The 20,336-nt window shown below is 43.6% G+C and overlaps 1 protein-coding gene across 6 annotated transcripts in view; it reads left to right on the forward strand.

Annotated features, from left to right (window-relative positions):
* The window catches only part of Rapgef2 (Rap guanine nucleotide exchange factor 2), a 203,968-nt gene extending 190,251 nt beyond the window's left edge, over positions 1–13,717 (forward strand). For all 6 annotated transcript variants that reach the window (XM_057756814.1, XM_057756813.1, XM_057756812.1 and 3 more), the window contains 5 exons: positions 3,934–4,086; positions 5,634–5,859; positions 6,788–7,347; positions 9,047–9,340; positions 11,676–13,717. In XM_057756814.1, the coding sequence (XP_057612797.1) occupies positions 3,934–4,086; positions 5,634–5,859; positions 6,788–7,347; positions 9,047–9,340; positions 11,676–11,701 (1,259 nt within the window). In that variant the 3' untranslated portion in view covers positions 11,702–13,717. The remainder of the gene's footprint in view (positions 1–3,933; positions 4,087–5,633; positions 5,860–6,787; positions 7,348–9,046; positions 9,341–11,675) is intronic.
* Positions 13,718–20,336: the final 6,619 nt, after the last annotated feature.

Genomic DNA, 20,336 nt, shown 5'->3' on the forward strand with positions numbered 1-20,336 from the left:
GTCATAAACAATTTCATTTTTTCTTAGCATCTATTAGTTGTACAAATAATGGGTTTCGCTATTATACTTGTCATAAATATAATACACTGTGATCACAGTGACCTCTGTCACCCTCTCCTGTTCTACTTCTCCTTCCGTTAGCCTCTCCCAGCAGCCCTCATTCTGCTGTCATGTCTTCTCCTTCCCCTGTCTTCTGCTAGACTCTACATAGTTGTATATCTGCATATTTCACTTACCATGATATCTAATAGCCACCCATTTTTCTACAAATGACATCATTTCATTCTTTTGTATGCCCCACAACATGTGTGTCCATAGTTTATCCATGTGTTGATAGGTGTCTGTATTGGGTCCATCCCTCTGCTGTTGTGAAGAGTGCAGTGGAAACTATGCTAGCTAGCGCAGGTGGTATAGGTGGGTTGTAGGCTAGTGCTTGATTAGTTTTCAGAGACCTTCCATGCTGACCTCACAGAGGCTGCCGGGATGGTCCACCTGGGTGTGCAAGGGTTCTCCAAGCCCGTCACTAGCACTTGTTTTCTTGATGGTGGTTTTTCTGACTAGGGTGAGGTGGAGTCTCGGTGTTAGTTTTCATATGCATTTCCTTAATGGCTAGGGATTTTGAAAGGTTCCATGTATTTACTGGTCCTTTGCGTTTCTTCTTTGAAGAACTATCTCTTCAATTTATTCGTCTTTTTATGGAATTTTTATAGTGTTCAATATTCTTTATATATTCTGAATATTAACCCCTGTAGTTGGCTAGTTGGCAAAAATAGTCTTCCATTCTATGAGAGCATTTGGAATTAGTGTCAGGTCATCTGTCATGCATGACAATAACAGTTTACTAGGTGACAAAGGAGACTTTGCACACTTGCTGACTTAAACTTTAATGGGTACAGGAGTTGCCTCATTTACATAAACAAATGTTGCCATGTGACCCATAGTCTATGGAAGTTTAGGCAAAATATCTTGACATTCAGTTATTTGTCTGAAGTGATTGTTTTTTCTTTTTCCTATTTTTGTGGTGCTAGGGATCAAACCAATGCACATGCCAGACATGAAGGTGGATTGATGATCACTAATCTGTGACTTAGGAGGCAGAGGATACAGCTTACTGTCTGAGTAATCAGGAAATCTGGCATCTTCTTCCCACGAGGGAAGTGCCCTGCTCTCTGGTTCTCTGTGTGAATGCACAGTGGAAAGACTCTCCAGACAACTGTCCTGGCTTCTGAGTGTGTGTAGAGCAGGCAGTCAGATGAGAGTAGAGCAGACCTTCAAGCTGGCTCATGAGCTTGGAGTTGGAAACTCGTTCCCACTTCACGAGTTCACGCGGAGCACCGTGTCCCACCTGCATTCTCCTGATCAATGAGCATTTCATGTGCCAAGTGTGGGGGGAAAACAGGAATCTTTACCTGACTTGCTTTCCCTTTCAAACTTGTGTTCATCTTATGACAAACAATTTGAATTACATGTTTTTTTCTATTACCTGTGTTCTGAATCTACATGTATTCCCAAACCTTCCACTGTGTGAGTCTGTCTCCTCTTCTGTATTGAACTTTGCATATGGAAGACTGTCTTTCTTCTTTTCATCTAGAAACCCCCATTAGCTATATTTAACGTGAGGTAGGCGTTCCTGAATATAAAGCTGTCTCCCATTTTCTCAAAGAGAATGTCTCTCAAAATATCTTCTAGGTTCATTTGAATTTATGAGCCTTATAATGTGGATGAAATGTCATCTGTCATCCAAAGATATTAAGTTTAATGTATTTAAAGTCACATTAAAAATATTAATTTAAAGATAATAAGGGATTTTCTTTCCCATCCTTTTTCATGAAATAGTTTCATTTTAAACACGTTCAGCATCTTGTCCCTTAAAAGATAACACCTGTGGGGTGTGGTCATCCGTGCCTGTAATCCCAGCATTTAGCAGGACTGTAACTTTGCCACCTGTCTGGGCTGCATTAGTTTAAGGCCAGCTGGGGATATTTAGTGGGAGCCCTTAAAGGCAGCAAACATGGCTGCTAAGGTGTAGCATTTTTATCTGCAGCCCCTGAGAGCTAAGGGGAGTCTTTGTAGTATGTGTGGGGCACCTGTCATGGAACCAGTTTCATATCAAAACTACCCATTCATAGGCTAGTAAAATGGCTCAGGGCATAAAGGTTCTTTCCGCCAAACCTAATAACCTGAGTTCCAATCCCTGGGACCCACACTGTGGAAAGAGGGAACAACTTCAAGTCGTCCACTGACCTCCATCGGTGTGCTGCTCTCACACACCAAATAGTGGGAGATGGCTGGGAGGACAAAGCAAGTCTCACACGATGGAGGAGGGAGCCGACACCTGCAGGCTGTCCTCTGATCTCCACATGTGTGCCATGGTACACACATACACACACTAAGTAAAAGAAAATATAAAAAGCCAAGTGCGCTTGTATAGAGACACAAACACACATATACGTGAGTAAATAGTCTGCTTGGTTTTAGGGTTTTTTTTGTTTGTTTTTGTTTTTGAGTCAGGGTCTCACTATGTGGGCCAGGCTAGTTTCAAAGTTCAAGAGAACCACCTGCGACTACCCGCTAAAAGGGTGTGCCTCCAGACTCAGCTTAATATAGTGCTTTAAGAGAGAAGACCTACCCATTTATGTAGTGGATCTATTTATGCATACAGTGTATGTTAGAACCTGCTACATTTAATCAGAACTACTTTAAGAATGGTTTTTTTTTTAAAAAAAAAAAAAAACATAGAATTGTACTAAAACAGCATCAAGGGGGTTGTTGATGGACTCAGTTTGTAGAATGCCTGCCCAGCATGTATGGTTGCTATTGCCAGTAATCTTAGAACTCAGGAAGTGGAGGCAAGAGATCAGAAGTTCTAGGTCATCCTCGGCTACGTGGAGAGTAAGCCAGCCTGAGATATATGAGCCCCTGTTTAAAAAAAAAAAAAAAACTAAAAAAGAATAAATAAAATAAGTACAGCCTCAAACCACTAATAGAAGGTACATTAAATTCTGTTTGGCTCCTTTTTAATGGCCTGTCAAGTCTGTAGCCACTAAAACCAGCCCTTCCTTGAAGTAATTTCAGACCATCAAGACTTTGCAGAAATTTCTTTCTCCTTCAAAGGCAGTCTCAGAATATTGAATCGGTGAAGCATTTTAACGTGACTTTCTTCGCTGCCCTGTCATGCGAGTCTGTTGTCTCCATCTTTTGTGCCGTGTCACTGCTGGCTCCATTCTCCCTCGGAAACCTCCCCTGGGCTTCTGAAGTGCACCACAGAAACCAGGCTGCCTCCTGCCTTCTGCTCTCTTTATTTGATCAAATATTAATGACGCGGCACTCTTCAGAGCCCTTTTTATTGACTTCCCTTGGTTAGTTCCTGTTAACTCTTGACCCTTTACTTTGCCCCACCCCTACCAATTCCTTCTTCCTCAGAGATGATATTTCCAAAATACCAAAATGTCTTGTTCTTAATCCAGACTTGAGGGCCATCTGGAATTGGAGTGGGGAGTGCTGCCTTCATTCTTAATTCAAATGTTGTCCAGTCGTCGTCCCCCGCACACACACTGATACTTAACAAATTGAACAAATACAATGCCTGGGGTTCAGAATCCAAGCAACATCAAAAGCAGTCTGTTTCATGTACTCCTGACAGATACTCAGCCAGAAACCAAGCCGTGCATGCCCCCTGCCTTGCTCTGTATACCAGAAGGGCACATAGAACGTTTAGATTGTAAATAGGTTGAAACTGATACAAAGAAAGCTTTTAATATTTAATATTTTCCTTCAGCATTTGTTACTCTTCGTCTTCTTATTTGTTTGTTTGTTTGATGCTAGAGTAGAAGCTAGGGCCTGTGCATGCTGGGCAAGCTGCCCTGCCACCATGCCCTTAGCTCCTTTCAGTCTCTAAAACGGGTACCTGAATGATTTCCTTCTTCTCTGTAGGCATAAACTCTCCCCAAGCTTTAAAGAAAATCCTGTCCTTGTCTGAGGAAGGGAGTTTGGAACGTCATCGGAAGCAAGCAGAGGACACCATATCAAATGCGTCTTCACAGCTGTCGTCACCTCCCACCTCGCCTCAGAGCTCCCCCAGGAAAGGTAGGGCTCGGTGACTCCTGCCCCCGTTCAAGCTCACACATTCAGTCTGGCTGCTTCCAGAGACACACACCAGAGAAGTCTGGGTTTGGTGTGTAAATAATCCGATGCGACGTGACGATGGATTTTCCCATCCATTTGTAAATTTGGAAGAATGCTGGCATTTTTAAATTTATGGATTCTCTTCACCTGCTGGCAAACACAGGTGCTAATATTACAAGTATTGGCCGAATGAGACTACAGATACCTCACGAAAGCTCAGATTACCCATTTCCTGTTCTAGCCAAACCCAAGAGATCAGAACTTAGAGTCGGGGATCCACACGCTAGAAGAAATGCGTGTTTGTCTTTCTGAACTTGGGTTATATCACCGAGTGTACATACATACGTACATTCATACATACATACATACACACACTTAAAGGGTGTTTATTACCATTGCCTGGTCTGGAAGGATGACCAGTGGCGCTGTTTTACTCTCTGATCTTCAGGCAAGCTTTATTTATTAAAATACAATTGAAATGCCACTACAGTTTTAGGTATTGAGTTAAGGTGTTTGATCTACTTTGGGTAGACTATCATTCCAGTGCCTTAAAGTTTTCATTGTAGGAGTCTTTCATCTCTTCTGTTATGTCTGTTTGTAGCTTGTTTCATTGTCTCTTGATGCTATTATTATAAGGAATATTGTTCCTAATTTTTATACTTAGAAATAGGTAGCATTTACTTTTGTAACATTTTAAAACTTGAGGGGGAGGATATTTTGTGGTTTTTGATTAAAATCTTATTTTGAGCACTGTCTGGCCCAGTAGCTGCTGACCATGTAGACCAGTCTGGTCTCAGATTTGCAGCAATTATCCTGCCTCTGCCTTCTGAGTTCTGGATTAACGCAAACATTTTTTTTTTTAAAAATTTCTAATTCATTGTAAGTGTAGGGAGAATTATTTTTATATTAAAATTGTTCTAATTAAATTGAAAATTATGCAGCAGTAATATAGAAGTGCCCAGCCTGGTCTGTAGGTCAAGCTGCAGACAGCCAGGGCTACACAGAGAAACCCTGTCTTGAAAAGCAAACAACAAAAGAAAATAAGACACCCACTGACAGTTTGAGGATTGGGTTTGTACTTCTAGGAGTAGTGGGGTTTCGTTGTGGGGGTTTTGGAGGGCCACTTTTGTTTTTGTCTTGTTTTATGCTGCTAAGATTGGAGCTGGTGCCTCAGGCATGCGAGACAAAAATGTTTTTTCTCTTTGAGCTTTGTTCTCTGGCTCTGGTAGCAGTGCTATGGGTTGTAGCTAAGGAAGCAAGAATAGTCAAGGCGTGCCATAGTTTCTTCATCTTTACCTAGGACGAATAACAACAGATAGTTTTCCCTGACCATTGAATAGGCAATTTTTACTTTATTAGAGTGAAATTTTAATCTTCTTAGTCACCTGGTATTTGTAAGCTTTTGAGTAAACTCCCACCTCATTGTCAACATTTAATTTTTGCTTGTTTTGTGGGCCAGTTTTAGAAGCCTAAAACGTTTCATTACTGAATTTGCATTTCTCATTCAGGTTATATGTTGGCTCCCAGTGGTACCGTGGATAATTTTTCAGATTCTGGGCACAGTGAAATTTCTTCACGATCCAGTATTGTCAGCAATTCTTCTTTTGACTCGGTGCCAGTCCCTCTGCATGATGAACGGCGTCAGAGGCATTCTGTCAGCATCGTGGAGACCAACCTGAGTGTGGGCAGGATGGAGCGACGGACCCTGATCGAGCCTGATCAATACAGCTTAGGGTAAGTCTGATCCTTGCGTTCTTTCCTCTTCCCATGGGTCTGTCATTGTGTGTCATGCTATTTGCATTATGCAGACTGCTTTTGCAGCTGGCTTTCCCCTCTGGTGGCGCACTAATGCTCTGTGCTGGAAGAAGACTGTACCAGTAGGACACATCCCAGTCTCTGTCTGTGCTGCCTTCCCTAGGGAACCACAGTGTATTCAGCTGTCCAGAGCCTTTTAAGGAAAGTGCTCCTTTTTTTGTAGCAAGTTGTTGGTCTCTTTCCTAAAGCATTAAAAACTCAGAGTAAGAAATTGGGGTTCAACCTGAAGACCCGAAAAGCAAAGCAGCCAGCCACTGGCTTTTACCTCAACCTCAGTCTGAAAATATCACATGAACCCGCCTCCAAGAGTTTCAGAATGAGACTAAGAGCTGTCTCCTCCCGTTTTATAATCCTCTCTAGGGCTGGGAATAAAGGCGTGCACCACTGGGATTAAAGGCACTGCCCAGTTTCTATGGCAACTAGTATGGCTACTAGGATTAAAGTTGTGAGTCACCACCGCCTGGTCTGTAAGGCTGACCAGTGTGGCTGTTTTACTCGCTGATCTTCAGGCACTTTATTAAAATATAATTGAAACGCTACTGCACTTCCCTGTGTTTGCTTTGTGAAAAGAGGAATGAGTGCTATGAGAAACTAGCCACTCTGATCCCATGCAGCAGTACTCTCCTCTTGCTGGGATGAAAGGAAGCTGCTTTTCTAGGGAAAAGATACTTTATAGGCGGCGTGACTTATGCCTCTTCCCCTAGCACTTAGACTGAGGTAGGAGGTGAATGAGTTCAAGGCCCTCCTAGGCTACAAACCAAGAGCCTGTCTCAAAGCAGCAAAACAGTTTGTCAGTAAAGGGTTATTTAACCATCTGACATCTTCCCTTCCTCTGTTTTGATGGCAGGTCGTATGCCCCGGTGTCTGAAAGCCGAGGCCTGTATGCCGCGGCCACTGTCATCTCTTCTCCCAGCACAGAGGAGCTTTCCCATGACCAAGGGGACCGTGCTTCCCTGGATGCTGCTGACAGCGGTCGTGGAAGCTGGACCTCATGTTCAAGTGGTTCCCATGACAACATCCAGACCATCCAGCACCAGAGGAGCTGGGAAACCTTGCCGTTTGGGCACACTCACTTTGACTATTCAGGGGATGCTGCAGGCATATGGGCCTCCGGGAGCCATATGGACCAAATCATGTTTTCTGATCATAGCACAAAATATAGTAGACAAAATCAAAATAGAGAGAGTCTTGAACAAGCTCAATCCCGGGCAAGCTGGGCATCTTCCACGGGCTACTGGGGAGAAGACTCAGAAGGTGACACGGGCACTATCAAGCGAAGGGGCGGCAAGGATGTCTCCATCGAGGCAGAAAGCAGCAGCATGGTACCTGTGACCACAGAGGAAGCCAAACCTGTCCCCATGCCTGCCCACATAGCTGTGACGCCGACTACTCCAAAGGGGCTCATCGGTACGTATGGAAGTGGACTGCTGGGGCGCACCTGGACGTGGGTGGAAGTCGGCTTCCCCTCAGTTTGTCCATCACCCGCCCAGTTCCAGATCAGCAATATGGTCAGTGAGTGAACTGACCAGGGCTTAAGAGCCAAGTTTGTGGGGTCAGAGACGCGTGCTTCGGCAGTCAGTAGCGTTTAGCCTGCAGGATCAATGGGCTGTGATCCTACTGGGAAATTATTAGAATAGGTGCCTTTTCCTCACAGAGGAGCCGTCCCCTCTCACTGAAACGCAGAAAAACGGTTCATCGTTCTCCCGTCCCCTTGAATTGTATCAATATCCTTTGTATATTGATTTTTTATTGGTTTTTGTTATGCAGACACATTGTTACTAAGGACTGGTAAAGAACTCAGGGATTGGTAAAGCGCAGGAGGGAGTCAGGCAGAGCTAGGAACCCATCTTGACACCACAGACACTCAGCTGTGCCTGCTCCTTTCTAAAGTGAGCTTCATAATTTTATCTTTTTTTAAAAAATGATTTATTTTCATTTTACATGCACTCACGTGCACACATGTATGTCTGTGTGAGAGTATAAGATCCCTTGAAGCTAGAGTTGTACAGAAAGTTGTGAGCTGCCATGTGGGTGCTGGGAATTGAACCCAGGTCCTCTGGAAGAGCAGCCAGTGGTCTTAACCACTGAGCCATCTCTCCAGCCCCAGCCATGCTATCTTAATATGATTAGCGTGAGGATGGAAGAGGTCTTGGCAAAGGACAGTGCCAATGCATCAGGAGCACCTAAAAGATGCTGGTGCCCTTTCTGGTGTAAAGATAGGTGTGTTCCCTCAGTTACAGGCTTATGTTCTCTGTAACTTGAATGGTGAATGTCTGTCTGAGAGAATGCAGGGTAGATTGTGAGGTGCAGAGAGAAACCCCTAGAGTATAGCCTTTACGAGCATCGCTTCTATTGATGAGGGAACAGTTATGTGACCACATGAAAAGTGATGCAGGGATGTCAGACTTAGTACCCCATATTGGTGAGTGAGGAGGCGGCAGCTCAGAGTTCTTAGGTTGGTTATTCTGAACCATTTTCTGTTAACAAACTAATTCTCAGAACTTTTATTGCTGAAGAGAAAAGTGATTTCTAGTTCCTGACAAAGTCAAGAAAAATAAGCTTGAGTCTTACTCAGTTTTACAAATCTCACGTTTCAGGTCACAGAGACGAATGGGTTTACCTTCATGAAGTCGTGGACTGCCTTTATGGTCTGCAGGGCTTTTAAAGTTGGCGTCCTGTGCCATTTTTCTAATCTTATTTTAATTTATTGTTTTCCAAAGAGAAACCTAGAGAATTGGAGGGATGTGAACCTGATTCTCCATTTGATAATATTGGGAAATGCCTAAGAAACCTCCGCTGTTACCCCCATCCGGGTACAGAAAGGAGAGAGGGGATTTTTACCCCTCACTGATGTGACCCAGGCATGTCCCTGCCGATGTGACCCAGGAATGTCCCTGGTTCCTCTTGTACCTTGTTTTGTGAGGTTAGTTTTTAGTTGAACTCCCCTGTTTAGGCTTTGCTTAGCGGTTATACCACTAGGCAGAAGTGACCTGGTGAGTATTAGCTGAGGACAGCCTGATGCCCTGGCTTGTCCGAAGGGTGCTTGTATCTGCACCTTATATGAAGTAAGAGGCCTTGAACCTGACACCCTGCCTTCTCTCTGCAGCTCGGAAGGAGGGCAGGTACCGGGAACCACCGCCCACACCTCCAGGGTACGTGGGCATCCCCATCGCCGATTTTCCTGAAGGACCTTGCCACCCGGCCCGGAAGCCCCCAGACTACAACGTGGCCCTGCAGCGGTCGCGGATGGTGGCACGGCCCACGGAGGCCCCAGCTCCAGTGCAGACGCCTCCTGCAGCCAGCAGGCCGGGAAGCAAGCCGCAGTGGCACAAGCCCAGCGATGCAGACCCGCGCCTTGCACCCTTCCAACCGCAGGGCTTCGCTGGCGCTGAGGAGGACGGTAAGCTCCCCACTCCCACCCCAGCTCCTGGGGTGACCTGCTGCCAGTTCCAGGTCCCACTTACTTGGGAGGGTCAGAGCAGTGGCTCCAGGATCTTTAACTGCTTGCTGTGGAGGATTTCCCCCCTCCCCTCACACACACTTTGGCAGGAGAAAGATCCTTTCTTTAAACGGTTTAAGAAGTGCCAGCAATTGCAGAACGGTCGCTTGTAAGGAAGCGTGCACATGACTGGAATTGTAGTCTTTTTCTGTGCTAGGGTTAGAGACCAGGACCTGCAGGGTGCTAAGCAGGTTCTACCTGAGACACAGCTTAGTCTGAATTTCCAAGACAATACTTAGTAAAACTGAAGTTCTTTTGTGGCTCTATTTTAAGGATAAAAGTGAAAACCTCTGGTTGTTACTCATTTTAGAAATTTGGAGAAGCATCTTGACCTGTTGAAACGCAGCTGGTTAATGTTTTCAGTGGAAGCTTTGCAGTTGGACATTTAATGAGCAGAAAGTGGCTTGGAAATGAAGGCTACGGAAAGCTATGCTCTCCTTGGGCTCTCTGCCTCTCTCTGGATGTTCCTGCTAACAGTGGGCTGAGGGCGAGGAGGAATCCTGTCCTTCGCTTTTTAAGTGTTCAGTGTAGTGTGTTTTATTACACAACTGTTATAGCAAAGTCCAAGACATAATCATGAGAATTATAATTTTTTAATTATAGATTAATGAATAGTAACATTTTTTTCTATCCTCAAGTTTTTTAAAGATTTTTTTAAAAATTGTTTGATATATATACATATATATGTATGTGTGTGTATATATATGTATATGTATGTACACACACACACACACGCACACATGCACATATATAGTATGTGTGTGCTTGTTGCCTGTGGAGGCCAGAAGAGGATAATGGATCCCTTGGAACTGTTACAGAAGGTTGTAACCTGCCATGTGTGTGCTGGGAAGCAAACCCCAGTCCTCGGGAAGAGGACTCCTTCTTCTAGACTTCTTAATGTGTAACTGTGCTGTTAAAAACAAGGAGCTCGGGTCTGGAGAGATAGTTCAGTAGCTAAGCACTCTGGTTGCTCTACCAGAAGACCAGAGTTCAGTTCCTAACACCCTGTGGGCGGCTTCCAGTAGCCTGGAACTCCAGATGCCGAGAGACCGACACACTCTGCTGGCCTCTGTGACAACTGCACTCATATATTCATTCTCTCTCTCTCTCTCTCTCTCTCTCTCTCTCTCTCTCTCTCTCTCTCAAAATTAAAATTAGAGGAAGGCCTGGAGAGACAGCTGTGTGTTTAAATGTGTATACTGCTCTTGCGGTGAAGTTCAGTTTCTAGTGCCCAGGTAGAAACTCACATCTGCCTAAAACTCTTCTACCAGGGGATCTGATCATCTCTTCTGACTTCCGCACACAGAAACCGGCATGCATATGGTTAAAAGTCTGTCTTAGAAAAATACCTATTATTTTAGAACTTCAGTTATTAGTAACTGCTCAACCAGTAAGCTTACAATGTATTTGATTTTATTGATTTATTGTCATCTCAGTTTGGTTTCTTTTGCTGTTATAAAGACATTCTGAGCAGAAGCCATTTGGGGAGGAAAGAGTTTCTGGGAAGTTGGACCTGAAACTGAAGCAGAGACCGCGGGGAAACACCGCTCACTCCCAAGCTCACATTCAGCCATATTTCATACACAGTCAAGGCCCACTTACCTAGGCATGGCGTCGCCCACGGTGGGCTCAGCCCTCCTGCATCAACTAGCAACCAAGAAAATGCCTTCCAGTCCACTCTGATGGAGGCAGTTCCTCCAACTTTTCTCTTTACAGATTTGTCAAGGTGACAACCTAGCCTGGCCATCACAATTGTAACTGGTTTTTAAGACAATGGGCCAGACTGGCTTGCTCCTGGCTCAGCTTCCTGGGCACTGGAATTATAGACCTGAATGACCACACACAGCTGTCTTTTTCCTAGGATGTATAAGCCTGATATGATGGTGCACAGCTTTAATCCCAGCACTTGCAGAGCAGAGGCAGGAGGATCTCTGTATGTTCAATGCCACCCCTCCCTACATAGGAAGTTCCAGAACAGCCAGGCTACATAGAGAAACCCTGTCTCAACCCCCCAATATATACAGATATAGTGTGTATATGTGTTTAAAGATTTGCATGATGTACCCGTTTTTAAACTTTTAAAATTATGACTAACAGCTTGCCAAAAATGCAAGGGTTTTAAGTGAGCTACATTAAATATGTCTTTTTTTTTAACCTAAGTGAACATGATAGCACAGAAAATTGTCTACTTGTTGACTTTTTATTTATTTTGTTTTCTCCGCTGCTGTATGTGCAGAAGATGAGCAGGTGTCTGCGGTTTGAGGCTCAGAGCAATCCACCGACAGGAGCACAAGAAGACGTCCGAAGCAATGGAGCCTTGGCACACACATCCTGAGGATGGTGGACCAGTTTGCCTCCTTCCCTGCCTTAAAGCAGCATGGGGCTTCTTTTCCCCTTCTTCCTTTCCCCTTTGCATGTGAAATACTGTGAAGAAATTGCCGTGGCACTTTGCAGACCTTATTGCTTGAGATGCACAGCCCAGCAGTCTCCGAGCTGCTGCCTGCCACATCACGCAGTATCATTCCAGACTCCAAGATCATCAAAAGGTGATCCCCTCTGGCCGTGCTTCTCTGCGCCTGGAAGGAGATCATCAAAAGGTGATCCCCTCTGGCTGCGCTTCTCCGCGCCTGGAAGGAGTTTGCAATCTTCCTCTTAGATTTCAATCCAACCCTAGCCCTCGGTCTCATTTGGAAGATGAGAGAAACTAGCCTTTGAACTACGTGGGGTCTTGAACCCACCAAGGAAGACAAAGACAGACATGAAATCCTTTGAGTACAGTGCTTGCCCACTTGTTTACAATAGCCTTTTAAAAATGAGTTTAAAGATTGTGTTCAGAGAGTAAATATATCCATTTAATGATTACAGTATTATTTTGAACCTTAAGTAGGATTGCCAGCCTGGGTTTCTGAAAAACCAAATATGCCGGACAGGGTATGGCCACACCAAGGGAAGACCTGGCAGCGATGCTGTTTTCCCATGTCCTTCTGGCCTTGCCCGTGAAGTGCCCTATCCCAGAAGCATCAAATGTTAGCCAATTACTTAAATACGAGGACTCCTCACCCGCTCCTTCCCCAGTGGGTGAGCCTCTAATGTAAAACTCTTTGCACATGGCCAGGGGAGGGAACGAGGACTTGGGTGTCCTGTCTGAGCCTTTGGAGGCGGGACAGTGTTATTTGAGAGGGTGTCCTGCTCAATTACAATGGATGGCAACCCCTGTTTTTAAGTTATGGTTTTTTAAATTTTTTTTTAATTTTTATTTTTTGAGTTTTGTTAATTTAGAGTTTCAGAGCTTTTTGTTTCTATTTTTTAAAAGAAAGAAGCATAACTGGATGGCATCGCAGGGAAGCAGCTTGGGGTGTTGGGGTGAATGCCAGCTGTTCGTACTGCTCTTTCAAGACAGCCCCCTCCCCTTGTTGAAACGGCCCCAGAGAGTATGTCTTTAAACATGATTAAAGGTCGCACGGTTAGATACGCTAGCCTCTGCAAGGTGGGTCAGTCACCAAAGACTGCCCTGTACGTGGCTTCGTGACGCTGCCTCTAGAGAAGTCCTAAGTGTAGCGCCCATCTGCTCACAGCTGCTATGAACCCTAGAAGGACTGAAAATGACCCCGTCGTCCTCTTTTTGTGTTGTTTTTTGCACAGACTCCGGAAAAGTGAAGGCTGCCAATCCGAGTAGTACTCAGATGTGAGGGGCTGCTGGTCTTGGATTTTTCCATTAAATTCAACTGATCATATTGATCAGTCAGATAAACGTAAATAGCTTCCAATTCTAAAGGTCGAATTGCAGTGTTTTTTCACTGTGTCAAACGATGTCAGTGCTTTATTTAATAATTCTCTTCTATGTCATGGCATTTGTCTACTTATGTATCACATCGTGTCTCACGCATTTGTAATTTTACATGTAACAAGCATTATTGCCAGTTTTACTATATAGGCTATGGACCTCATGTGCATATAGAAAGACAAAAATCTAGCTCTATCACAAATTGCACAAATGTTATCTAAACATTAAGTAATTGTAGAACATAGGACTGCTAATCTCAGTTCGCTCTGTGATGTCGAGTGCAGAATGTACTATTAACTGGTGATTTCCTCATACTTTTGATACTACTTGTACCTGTATGTCTTTTAGAAAGACATTGGTGCGGTCTGTATCCTTTTGTATTTTTAATACAATAATTGTACATATTGGTTATATTTTTGTTGAAGATGGTAGAAATGTACTATGTTTATGCTTCTACATCCAGTTTGTACAAGCTGGAGAATAAATAAATAGAACATAAAGCCTTGTCTAAATTTTTAATGCTTTTTATTACTGAAACGAAGCAAAGGTTACACGACAGGATCGGGCCTCAGGAGGCTGAAGAGTTGGCCTCTAGCTTGGCAGAAACTGAGTGACAGCTCATTTCTTTCTTGTGGTTCTTTATTGAGTCAAAGAAATTAATACCATTAATGTTAGCACCAACTAGACTAGGTTCAAATTCTTCCGTGTTTTGTTTTTTGAGGCTCGTTGTAGCATTTGCCTCCTCTATGGTACATAGCATTGTTTATTTCCTGAAATACAGAAAACTCAGAGTGACATTGAAAGTCACGATCAGCAAGAGAACTATTTGACTATTTGTTGTAGGCCTCCAGCTAGCACGTAAAACTCTTTGGTCTGTGAGCTTATTTGGTTTTCCTGCTGGGGTTGAACCCAGAGCCTTGTTGCCCACTAAGAAAGCTTTGTCTAACTGAGTAAGAACATTTGGTCCCTAAAAGGAGCGTTTATATTTTAATAGATAAAATCAGCTAAGTACTGCCTGCTTAAATACATTTGAGATCAAAGATTCTTCCCTCAAGCCAGGTGGTGGTGGCGCACGCCTTTAATCCCAGCACTCGGGAGGCAGAGGCAGGTGATTCTCTGTGAGTTCGAGGCCAACCTGATCTACAAGAGCTAGTTCCAGGACAGGAACTAAAAGCTATGGAGAAACCCTGTCTCGAAAATTTAAAAAAAAAAAAAAAAAGATTCTTCCCTCAGGGAGATGTAAATAAAGATCTGAGAAGCTAGGAAGCTAGACTGAATGCACAGAAATGGGAGACCAGGAAATGGAAAGAGAAGTGAGAAGATAGCCCTCCCAACCACCAACTTTTTCAAAGTCTGTCTATCAAAATGGTTAGGGGATTTGAAGAAAAAAGAAAGATTGCTGTTGTAGCAGCTTCACCAGTTTTAAAGAATATCCTCCCCATCACTTTTTGTTTGCTGCAAGAAGGGTGATGACAAGTTAGCCGTGGTTGCTATCCTTCTGTCTTACTGCCCTTCTACACCCCAGTCAGCAACCTTCAGAGCCAAAGAGCTGTCTCTAGGACTTCAAGCAGTGTCTTCCAGATACAATTAGTAGAGGGGACAGTTTCCATCTCTGTGTTAATAGAACCCTGCTGATTACCGTTCTAGGTGGCGGCGTGAACCTTGGAGAGTGGGGCCTAAAAATGAGGCAGACTAAAGTCTCATGCAATAGCCAACTTTATTCAGAGCATCAGACAGTTTATACTTCGAGGGTTTAAAAGAATCACGTGAGTAAGGCCCAGGGATAAGGACCTGTTAGGCAAGTACTCGGCCATTCAGCAAGTGGTAGGGGTGCTGTGGAAAGTCTGGATAAGCATCTTACTTTCTCCCTACCACAAACACTCGGTCTGTGTTTTCATTTCCTTCTATCCACGGAAGCATTTATATCTTCAACTATACTTACTTTTGTTACTATTATTTTATGTGTATGGGTGCATGCACCTTCGTCCTCTGGAGCAGGAGTGACAGGTAAAGATTGTAAACCACTGTGTAGGTGCTGGGCATCAAACCTGGGTCCTCTGGAAGAGCAGCTAGTGCTCAATCCTTGAGCCAGCTCTCCGGTCTCCACCTAAACTTAGTTTTATATCTACTACACTCAAAATATTCATTTAAGTGGTTCAGGCTTTTGAGGGTATATGCATTAGCATGTCAGATATGCTTCTGTGTTACTCAAACCATTAGCACACCTTTTTTTTTTGTAAAAGCAAAGAGCCTTTATTTTAATCAAGTTTGCAAACTCGGTCTCTCTGCATGTCCAATGTATTGGAATCTTAGCACACCTTCTTGCTAAAGAAATAGAAACTCTAGAGCCCTTAATTCTGTAATATTCTTTTTGAAAAATTAACTGATTCAGGGTGTTGGGGAAGTAGTGCAATACATACTTGCCGAGCAAGCATGAGGACATAAGTTAGGGACCTTGGCACCCACTTAGATGCCATGGGCAGTGACTTGTGCTTGTAATCTCAGTTCTGAAAAGGCGGAGACAGGAGGATCAAAGGGGCTTACTGACCGACCAAACTAGCTGAATCTGTTATCTCCATGTTCATCAAGAGACAGTCCCAAAACTAAGGTGGCAAGTGACTGAGGAAGACACCTGAAATCAACTTCTGGCCCACATACATGTGTGAACAGTTAGAAACATATTCATGCACCATACAATATAGCTGATTCAGGTCTGGGGATGTAGCTCAGCTGAGTGCTTGCTTAATATACATGAACGAGGTTCCATCCTAGCATCCCATAAACTGGATGTGCTAGTGAACCCCTGTAATTCCAGCATTCAGGGAATTGAGACAGAAGAACTAGAAGTTCAAAGTCGTTGGTGCAGTTTGAGGCTCGCCTGCACTACATGAAACCCTGTCTCAAACGACAAAAGCCATCCTGATTTGGAGACTCAAGATCATGCAGTCCCCACGGAGCCTGGTTGTCTGGAGATTGTGAAGATTAGAATCAGCGGCAGAGATGATGCGATTTCCCAGGGTTGGAGAATGCTCTTCTAGAGGACCCACGTACTGTTCCCAGACTCAGGCCAGGCAGCTTACCACTGCTTGTCAGCTCCTGTGCCAGGGAATCTGATGCCATCGTCTGGCATCCGTGGGCATCTGTGAAATGTGACATACACAAAACAAATGGCTTCAAGACCATGTATAGAGAAATACATATCAGAGAGAGATGGGAGACTTTAAACAGATGAGCACCATCATAGGTTTCTACTGCTGTGAAGACACACCATGACTACAGCAACTCTTATAAAGGAAAACATTACAGTTTCAGAGGGTTAGTCCATTGCCATCATGAGGGGACATGGCAGTGTGCAGGCAGACATGGTGCTGGACAGGTAGCTGAGAGTTCTACATCTTTCAGGCAACAGGAAGTGAACAGTTTTTTTGAACATATATAAGACCTCAAAGCCCACCTCCACGGTGACACCCTTCCTCCAACAAGATCACACATCCTGATAGCGCCACTCCCTTTGGGTGCCATTTTCTTTCAAACCACCACAGGCATTACCTAGTTGAGAGAGTGAGTCAAGCACTTAGCAGATATGAAAACTCATTTGTGAATTATGCCTTTTTAAACATTCACATTTTAGCGAGTACTAGGAAGATGCAATAAAATGTCTACCTGTGCTTGAGATCGACCCATATTGCCCACTTGCCTTTCACCATGCTGTGACTGCTTAGCAGCAAAACTTTCAATCTTTGGGCTCCATTCCTTGAGCAATATAGATTACAGCAGTCTTGGTTTGAGAGAAAATATCAAAATCTACATTGAAATACCTAAGAGCCATTAAATAGAGGAGAAAGTGAAATTTATTGCCTTAAGTTTTCCCCCCTTTTTTTTCAGTTAGCTTGTCAAATTTAAACTACAACTATCTGATTTCATCAAGGTGCCAATGAAAGCAATGTGGGCAGGTGGGAGTCAGTGAATCACAGAAGGTTGCATGTTTTCCCTAACTGACATAGATCAAGACTTCTCCCCCCAAACCTATAGAATCGATTTAGGATCATGTAAATACCATATTTGTCTCTAAAGAGGGCAATGTGGACGGTGTGTTAGATACCGTTGCATTTGCCTGGATGTCATGTGTACAGGTTTTGCATGAGTGAACTGAGGAACTGTGAGAGCCAAAGTTACATTTTAAGTTTTAATTACTATGCCTAAGAGATCCATGAAACAAAGACGCCCCTGATCTCCAAGTCATTTGCACGAGCACAGATAGTTCCTGAGGTGCTGGAGACTAGTGTTTATGCACGATAACAAGTCATTTGCACGAACACAGATAGTTCCTGAGGTGCTGGAGACTAGTGTTTATGCGCGATAACAAGTCATTTGCACGAGCACAGATAGTTCCTGAGGTGCTGGAGACTAGTGTTTATGCGCGATAACAAGCCACGTGTTTTCACTCCCCTAAACAAGTTTCTTTGACTCATCTACACCAGATGTGCTTGATCACATGTGGGCGGGAGGTGCACGGGCAGAAAATATGTCAGGATGTACACTTGCCCCTGATTGGATGGAGGCCAGAGATACTTAGGCAGGAAGTACGTCAGGGTGTATATTTGCCCTGATTGAACCTCATGGGAAATACCTTAAGCCCCTGAAAACTGTGGCTTGGGAGCCATTTCCTAGGAACCTGGGTATGGACCTGGACAGAGCCCAATGCCTGCCCAGCATTAAAGTTTCCTTTTGGCTTTAAACCATGGTAGGTCTTATTTTCTACCCGTGGGATTAACATATTTGGTGGTCCCAGAGAGATTCAGATCACCTACCCAAATTCTAAAGCTGAACCTTCGCCCTGGAACTTGGGCAGAGGGGCTGCTTCAGGAAGGTGTGCACCTTGAGATGTTCCAAGACTCCAAGGCTTCCTTCAGTTCGTGGACTATAGCGAGAACTGCCATGCTGAGAAATGCAGCAAGCATCTATGAAGGCCTCCTGGTAAGTCATAATCTGGTTCTGTTTGTGCAATCCCTAGTTGGGACATGGAGGGGATTCAGCAGGCCCCTAATATTTTCCCAACCAGGGCGAATATTGAGGTGTCACCTGCCCACTGGTTCTGGTTGGTTGGGAAGTTTTGCCTGTCTTTGTTTTCTGGCCTTGATTAAAGGTGACCACGTAGAGTGAAAAAGGCGCCAACGGGTCTCTAAAATATTTTGGATTAGGATGGATTTTTGTACCATAGTTCCTGTCCTGAGAACAAGGTTTAGGAAAGACAGAGTTTACAAACAAGGCCTGTTTAATCACGGGTTAGAGCTGCACCTCCGTGTTTTCACGTGCAGGAGTGTACCTTGTGCTGGCAGCCAAACGTGCTAACTTAAGAGTTGCCCAGGTGATGGTGGGCTTAAAGATGAGTCACGGGGAACAGCTGAGGCTTGTAGATGTGTGGCAGGGCTGGAGTCCAGAAAGAGAGCCCTGTTGCAAGGGGGGCCTTAGCAGTTTCATAAATGCCCGTGTCATGTGAGTTGGTGCCATGTGTCACAGTCACTAGAAGCACCAGCCATGAAGAAATGGAACAGGCTGGAATCTAGAAGCCAGGCTACGTGTGTGTGTGGAATGAATATATATATATATATATAGCCAAGGATAGAGCCAAAGGGGTGGTCCATGGCCTTTCAGAAAACCCAAAGGATTGTGAATGAGTCCCAGATATTGAACTCTGAATTGTTTGTACTGTTAGAGCTTGGTTTTACCTTATCTTCCCCATATTTTCCCTCTTGAAGGAAAAGAGGGACACTTTATTTTTGATATTATAGGAGCACATAGTTGAGACATTTTAAACTTTTGTTTTTCTTTGTTTTTTTCAAGACAGGGTTTCTCTGTAGCTTTGGAGCCTGTCCTGGAACTAGCTCTTGTAGACCAGGATGGCCTCGAACTCACAGTAATCACCTGCCTCTGCCTCTCAAGTTCTGGGATTTAAAGGCGTGTGCCAACCACCACTGCCTGACCAAGATTTTAAACTTTTTAAAGAGGAAATTGTGGAGTTTTACAGAAAATTTGAATTTAAAAACTAGATATGTTTTAAGAAATAGTTTTTAAAATATTTAAATGTATAAGACTATGTCACATTTTAAGTTTATAAAATGTTTTATTAATATTTGAATTTAAAAATAAATAAAAAGGTTCAGGATTAAGACTACAGTTAAGAGTATCAAATACTAAACACCAGAAACTGGAATGCTCCTAACTTATGCTGCAATGAGGCAAGAGCTGAAGCAGTATGGCAAGGGGTTTGATGCACCTTCTCAGCCTGTGGGTCCTGACCCATTGAGGACTGAAAGACCTTTTTCCAGGGGAGGGGGAACCTGAGACTACTTGCATGCTGGATGTTTGCATTGTGATTCATAATTGCGGCAAAATTGCAGTTGTGAAATAGCAATGGGAATGATTTTGTGGCTGGGGGATCCCCACACTATGGGGAGCTGCGTTGAAGGGTCACATCATTAGGAAGGTTGAGAATCACTGGCTTAGAGACTGTCTCTCCTTACCTAAGGTCTGTTAATACTGAAGGCTGTGTGTTTAATCTCCTTGTCTTTGCTCACTTTGTTATGATTAAGCTATTTTGATAAATTGAGTAATACTGGAAACTGTTATACCCTATAATGGTGTGCTATAAAAGGGGCAGGTAACTTCCAAGTCTCTCTGTGGACTCTGTTGATGATGAGTTAAGTTTTATTTTGATACTAAAAGGAGCTTCAATTCAGAAATTGTTGTTTTTTTAAGACTCTGAATTAACTCGTATAATTCTTATAACTGTAAACTTTTAAAGATAATTAAGATATGCAAATTAATAGTCACCACATAAAGGATCAGATTCTTTAATGTGTTTAGAACTATCCTTGTAGCCATGCTAAGTTCTAGCATAATTAATTGCAGGAGAAAATTTACTTAGCTTCCTATATGTATTTTCAAGATTGAGCCTAGGTTTGTTTAGCTCAGAAATACTTAATAGATAATGGTCGTCAAACCTGTCAGTGATTCGGTGAATATGGTATTTAAAATGTTCACTAGAGAAAATTTTGACCGAGACTTTAGGCTCCTAACAGTGACTCCAGGGTCTCCAAAGATGGTGATGAG

This window comes from Chionomys nivalis, chromosome 24, assembly GCF_950005125.1.
Source record: "Chionomys nivalis chromosome 24, mChiNiv1.1, whole genome shotgun sequence".
In the NCBI taxonomy this organism is placed as follows: Eukaryota; Metazoa; Chordata; class Mammalia; order Rodentia; family Cricetidae; genus Chionomys; species Chionomys nivalis.